General features: G+C 35.4%; 1 protein-coding gene across 1 annotated transcript; it reads right to left on the bottom strand.

Annotated features, from left to right (window-relative positions):
* Positions 1-256: 256 nt before the first annotated feature.
* Positions 257-5,763, bottom strand: LOC145572369 (putative serine/threonine-protein kinase). The gene is made up of 6 exons (XM_081631338.1): positions 5,555-5,763; positions 2,206-2,321; positions 1,862-2,078; positions 1,549-1,786; positions 1,303-1,453; positions 257-1,212 (listed from the first exon to the last, which is right to left on the bottom strand). Exons 1-6 carry the CDS (start codon positions 5,613-5,615, stop codon positions 928-930), a joined length of 1,068 nt encoding a protein of 355 aa, XP_081487464.1. The 5' UTR covers positions 5,616-5,763; the 3' UTR covers positions 257-927.
* Between the last annotated feature and the right edge of the window lie 928 nt (positions 5,764-6,691).

The raw sequence follows: 6,691 nt of genomic DNA, 5'->3' as shown, positions 1-6,691 counted from the left end.
CGTGTTCGGGTCACCTAAATTCGGGTCAGCAACCCCCCAACCTGACCTGATCCATTTAACTTTTTCGGGTTGGAAATCCTGACCCGAACCTGATAATTTCGGGTTCGGGTCAACCCGATATTGACCTGATATTTTTTTTTTATTTTATTTTTTTTTTGGTCTATATCAAGTTTCTTTGTCCTGTAACTGATTTTTGTAAAAAAAAAGTTCATTAGTTTTCATTTCAAACCAAAATAAACAACAAGGTAACATCCTAAATTCCTAATTAATGATTACAACCCAATTTTTTTTCTTTTAATTAAAAACCATACCTTACAAATCATAAATTAGAGGATATGTAACAAAAAATGAGAATAGTACTGTTAACATCATCAAACATCAGCTTCCTCACACCCTTAAATCCTTTAATTTCACTAATTAGAACTTAGGTGTTGCTAGTTGATAGTTTGCTACTATCAATAAAACCGCTGCCGCCACCTCTCATTCTTCATAAATTTGATGCGTAGGAACTAGGAAGTCAAGGAACTGCCTGCCGCTGCCTATTCTTGAATTGCAAATGGATCTCCACGGTTGAAGAGAGAGAAAACTGAAATAGCTAGGAGACAGAAAGGGCTTCTTATGGCTGTGAGAAGTGAGGGCCGTGAAGCTGAGGAGTGAGAGTGTGAGAGGATTTTAGGGTTTTAGTTTTTATTAGAATCTAAATATGGGCTTGGGCTGGTTAACTTTGGTATTTTGTTTTTTTTTTTTTTGGGTATTTAACTTATTTCGGGTTAGATGGGTCGTTTTCGGGTTGAGATTTTCAACCTTAACCTAACCCATTTAATTTCGGGTTCGGGTTCGTGTCGACCCATTTAAGTTTTCGGGTCAAAAATCTCAACCCAAACCCGCTTTTTTCGGGTCGGGTTCGGGTCGGGTTTTCGGGTCGGGTCACTTTTTGCCAGCCCTACTACTATCTAGGGAATGATTTTGGCCTATCTTAAGCTGCATGAGATCAGGAAGATGACCGGGTTTGGATATTGAAACATCTGCTCTACTTTTACCATCTGCTATCATCTTCACAACTGCTGACATTTGTGGCCGAAGAGCGGCTGTCTCTTGCACACAAAGCAGGCCAACTTTTAGCAGTTCGGTAGCTTCATCTTCAGGGTACTCTTGATCGAGTGAGGGGTCCAACAGGTGTTGAAGGTTGTGCGATTTGTACTCCTTCCATACCTGATTCATGAATTTTTGAATACGAAGTATTAAACATCTCTTTTGTTTCAGTTTTATTTGATGGAAAGTTAGACAATAGTAATACATTACCTTGTCAACTAAGTATGCATCTCCTTGTTCTAAGTTGAATTCTACAACTTTGTGTCCGCTAATAATATGCAATAGCAGGGTCCCATAACTATATACGTCTGATTTCCTTGTCAAATGACCAGAAATTGCATATTCTGGAGCAAGATATCCCCTTTCAAATTTTGACATAGCAAGAAAGATAATCAATATTAACAGCAAGCAGAGACAAAATGGAAAAAAAATAAAATTGTTCAGGATTTCACTTACAATGTGCCTGCCACGCGAGTGCTCACATGAGATGTATTGCCCATAAACAGCTTTGCCAGACCGAAATCTGCAATCTTTGGCATGAAATTCTTATCCAAAAGTATGTTGGCAGGTTTGATGTCACGGTGCACAATGTGAGGCTCAATTTCCTCGTGGAGAAAGGAAAGGCCTCGTGCTATTCCTAATGAAATGTCCCTCCTCATTTTCCAACTAAACTTTCTTCTGCTTTCATATCCTCCTGTATTTTTCATGATCACGAAATTAGATAGAAAGTAATTATCAAATTTAGAGAATATATGATCTCCTTTATTACCTAGAAAGGCCAGTGACATGCTGTTGTTTTCCATGTAGTCATAGATCAAAAATCTGTTGGCAGCAGATATGCAGCATCCTTTAAGAGTGATAAGATTTTCATGTTTGATGTTAGATAATGCTGTGATTTCAGTGATAAATTCTCGTTCTCCTTGCAGTGACTCAAGTTCAACTGAAAGTACTTTGACTGCCACGGTTGATCCATCTTTGAGGTATCCCTTAAAATATCCAATAAAAAAATGCGTTAAGCCAATCAACAAGACTTATTTCTACCTCGGTAGCTAATCAACAAGACTAACTTCTACCAAACTAGCTATCTCAGCCAAATAGTTAAATTATTACTACCTTGTAGACAGAGCCAAAGCCGCCTTCTCCTACTTTATATGAAGACTTGAAGCCACCGGTGGCAGTCTTAAGCTCCTTGTAAGAGAAAACACGGAAACCTTGAAGACTTGATGCACCTATTCAATTGTATATAGTGGACAACAATAAATAAACTATTGGGAAGGACAAAACATCACAAGAGAAGATGAGAGACTGAGAAGTCCTACATCATATCTCAAAGCCTTAACCAGGAAAAATATCAGCAGGATCTTCCCCCAGACCTAACCCACTTGATAATAAACCGACATATAAGTATATTACTCGTACTACTAAAACCGAACTGACGAACAAATTCTGATAATTTAACCATATAGCATAACACCAAAGATACCATCTTGTTTCTGTTTGTTCATCTAGTCACCTACATGTAAATTTATTATTATGACATTGCCTGTGCAAGGGTAACACTGCCACATAGTTTTAGAGTAACACCATTTTTTTAAAAATAACCAACCTTAACCAAAATTATGTAGTCTGTTTGTTCTCCACCATTACAACATTGCCTCCGTATTCAGTAAGGTAAACTGCCATGGGATGGTGTATTTGTGTCCATACTTCAAACAACACCATTTTTTTAAAAAATAACCAACCTTAACCAAAATGATGTAGTCTATCTGTTCTCCACCATTACAAGATTGCCTCCGTATTCAGTAAGGTAAACTTCCATGGGAGGGTGTATATGTGTCCATACTTCAAACATCTACTCAACATCTCCAGAAGCTGGTCGATATATTAAATAAGATGCTCAAAACTTGGAGAGTAAGTGATGATGCTTTGGCCCAATTGGTACTTCGTTAATATGTAAGCCAATTGATCACTGGTACGAACAATAGAAGTTATGCAACATTCCTAAAAAATTACAAGCCCTATCACAACTACTCGCGAACTTATTCACAATCAAGTTATATGTGCTTGTTAAATATATGAATCTATGCAATATGAATGGTTGCCTCGCTTGACAATCTCACTTTACAAGGTAGAGTGAACTCATGAAACAATCCTCAACACCACACCAATTCGTAATGATATTCCTTATAAAACTATATTAACCTTCTACCTAATTGCTTACGAAGAAAAGAACTTTGATCCTAAAAGAATGAAAAGGCCACTCAAAAACCTCTTGCTGCAAGATAAAGCTCTCAAGTCATAGTCCCTGAGGGCTTTAAGGTCTAATTTGGAAGCAAAATCCTAAAGGATACACTGTTGTCAGTGCTTATAAGATGGCTGCAAGTTTCACACCCTGAGTGGATTTGGAACAGATTTATAGCTTGGAAAATTGTTTGGGGGAGAATTAGAACTAGAAGGAAATTGAAACAGTTTGGGGTGATTGAGGAAGATCGATGTCCTTTGTGTCTCTCAGAGGTAGAAACTGAGCAGCATTTATTCTTTGGTTGCATTTAAGTCAGAAAACAATTGAGCTGATGCAGGAAAGAGTTGAAGTCCCTAAGCAGTTCCAGGATTTGGTAGCTTGTAATTAGTGTTGTTGGTCAGCTAAGAATAGATTTCAGAAGTCTGTTTTGCAGAGTTTATGAAAAAAGGAAATCTACAGAGGTTAATCATGAATACACCCTGAGAATGATTACCATACATAAATCTAACCAAATCAGCTTGAATTTGAGACATAGTGAGATACAATAATGAGTATGAATGCAAATCAGACACTTCTACTGTGAGTCTAATGCTATAATCTCTTGGACTATAGTTAGCAATAGTTGCTGCATCATACTACATATCAAATTTTAAGTAAAATTACTTCATAATGCTATAATCACTCTCATTATCATATAAATGCTCAATGCCAAGAAAGTAATGCAGATTTCTGACGTGTTTATTCTACATCTGATCATTCATAAACTTCCGATCAATAATTACCAAGATATCATCTACATACTCAATATAGAAAGCCAAGACCACTACAGAATCTGTTACATCTCATGTTGATCGTGTCCATATCAGAAAACTATGAGCATGATATATATCAGTTACCATAGTGGTTCATTCCTACTGTAGTTAATTGTGTTACAGGCTGAAGTGGTTCTTTCTACAAGCTCCATTGAAATAATTCTATCCATATCAGCAAAGGTCAGAGAAGGCTTCATGAAAATAACCTTGTTTAATCTCCACATAAAAGTTCAGTGACAACATCAAAGTGAACAAAGATAACAATCTTAATTACCAAGCAGAATTTGGTCATCATTTAATCAAATGCAAAATTGTTTTGGTGTAGCCAATTCCTGCCAGCTGAGTGTTTCCTTGTACGAGTCTATGACCAATCTAGCCCTGCATCTTTATATTGTTTCATCTTTCACTTAGTTTCTAAGTTAAATACTAATTCACTGCATTCAATTAAACACCCTCAGCGGCCTCAAGACTTAGCTCACTGCCTGGCGACTCTAATTTTTCCTATCTTTCATCTTACAAGTTACAACACCAGAAACATGTAGCTTAGGTTTAAGGTGGTGGCAAAGATTGCTTGCATCATTAAAATAGCATTAGTTTTAATAAAGTTCAGCCGCATTAATAATTAATTTAGTCCCTATTCTTTTCTCTCTGGTGCAGCATCACAATTACAAGTTCAACAGTAGCAAATATGTCAAGATTGTCAACTGTTGAATTTGTTACAGAATCAAGTTAACTTCAAACCTGCTTGCGTATATGTATTTGACCAAGGCATTAGTGTATATAATAATTAAAATATCAAATCTCATTCGTCGACAAAGTCAAGCAACTGATTAGTCTGCATCACGATTAGGATAGCTTCTATTCAGAAACACTAATTCATTATTCATTGAATTTCTCCAAGACACAAATGTAAAGGATAATATGTGCACACGCTTAGGTACTCTCAGGTGCATGAAATAATTGATGAGGAAAGCAATTAAAGTAACTCAAAATGAACCAATAAACTAGGCATAAGCTTGCTGAACATGTAATTAAAATAAGCTAATTTGCCAAATATCTTTAACATCCTCTCACAAATATCATGTAAAGATTCTCTAACAAAAAATCTTATGTTCATATCATAACCCTCTAACAAACTTTTCCACTACTTTTTCTCAAACTTTCCAAAATACCATTTAGAAAAAGTCACTAATTTTGAGTATTTTTCTCCCACAAACAAAAACATCGAACGCAACAAACAATAAGGAACGGAGGGAGTAATCTGTAACCGTTATGAACTCAACAGCCATCATGATTCATGAATAAACGGGAAACATTCAAATTGCAAATTGACCAATAATATACCAAACCCAAACAGCAGATTGCATTTATTCAAACAAAAACAAAGAAACAGAATTAAAAAACTTACTGGAAATGAATTCATCATCTGAAACAGTCTGTGATGAGAAACAGGGGAAACAACTGCTCATTTTTCCCTCTTTTTCCGTTTATTTGATAATCAAAATTATCAAATTCAAAGAGATTTAGAAAAATAGTTAAAGGGTGTGAACAAGAAGAGAAGACAATAATGCAAATTTCTTTGGGTGATAATATATTTGACTAAGAATAATATATTATTTCAGAGTCCAACTACCCCAGTTCATCATTCATAGTACTTAGAGTTATTTCATTATTATTTCCTATTCTTTTTTAAATGTTTTAATTTATGGTTCATATGTAATACAGTAACAAAATACCAATTGCGTGTGTTTAATTTTATAAAACTCAAGTTACTATTTAGTACTTTGGTCAGCATAGAATGTTCCCATTGGTGAATTTGAATTGACCAAAAAAGGCTGGGGATTGATTTCGCATTGTCAATTATGAATTAACATTGAAATTGTCTAATACCGACTTCATCAGTAGAAATTGAAATACTTAAAACCCAACTTTTCGGAACTTCGAACGAAATAGTATTAACCCCTGTATAATACCCATATCTAATATTAAATTGACCCTAAACTAAACTGAAAAAGTTTTAAGTGATCCGACCAATTAAACTTAAATTGTTGCGACACGAAGTTAACTTGCTCACATTGAGTGATTTCAACTTATGACTTGATTAAGTAGAACTGAATATGACGCCATTGGATCACTTACCCGATTAATAGATAATCAAAATAGCCGACCCACTAGTTTTATTAGCTGACCCAAACAAACCCAACATGAACCTATTTCAACTTGACCCTTTTGACATGGCCATGTATATGTACCTAGGTCCGCTTTAATTATGCTAAACACACTTCTTATCCAATTCAATCAAGATTTGACCCTTTTAAAACCCAATCAAGATTCGACCCTTTTACAACCCAATCTAATTAAAACCCTGCCTTTTTACAACCCAATCTAATAATGACTCAACCCATACTGAAACTACACAAAAAGTGTCTTTTTTTTTTTTTTTTTTTTGAAGCCACACAAAAAGTATCTAAATCAAGCAGTCTCACTAATTTTCATAACCGGCAAAAACCAATCCACCATGTGCTAACTAAATAATCTTGTTTCA

Source organism: Chenopodium album, chromosome 12, assembly GCF_948465745.1.
Source record: "Chenopodium album chromosome 12, dcCheAlbu1.1, whole genome shotgun sequence".
Taxonomy (NCBI): domain Eukaryota; kingdom Viridiplantae; phylum Streptophyta; class Magnoliopsida; order Caryophyllales; family Amaranthaceae; genus Chenopodium; species Chenopodium album.
This window is presented reverse-complemented; position numbering and strand designations above follow the sequence as displayed.

Coding starts and splice junctions, on each gene's coding strand:
- LOC145572369 (XM_081631338.1), bottom strand. CDS start 5,615: ATGAGCAGTTGTTTCCCCTGTTTCTCATCACAGACTGTTTCAGATGAT. Junction 2,322..5,554: donor AGATGATGAATTCATTTCCA/GTAAGTTTTTTA, acceptor ACAATTGAATAG/GTGCATCAAGTCTTCAAGGT. Junction 2,079..2,205: donor GCTTTGGCTCTGTCTACAAG/GTAGTAATAATT, acceptor GGATATTTTAAG/GGATACCTCAAAGATGGATC.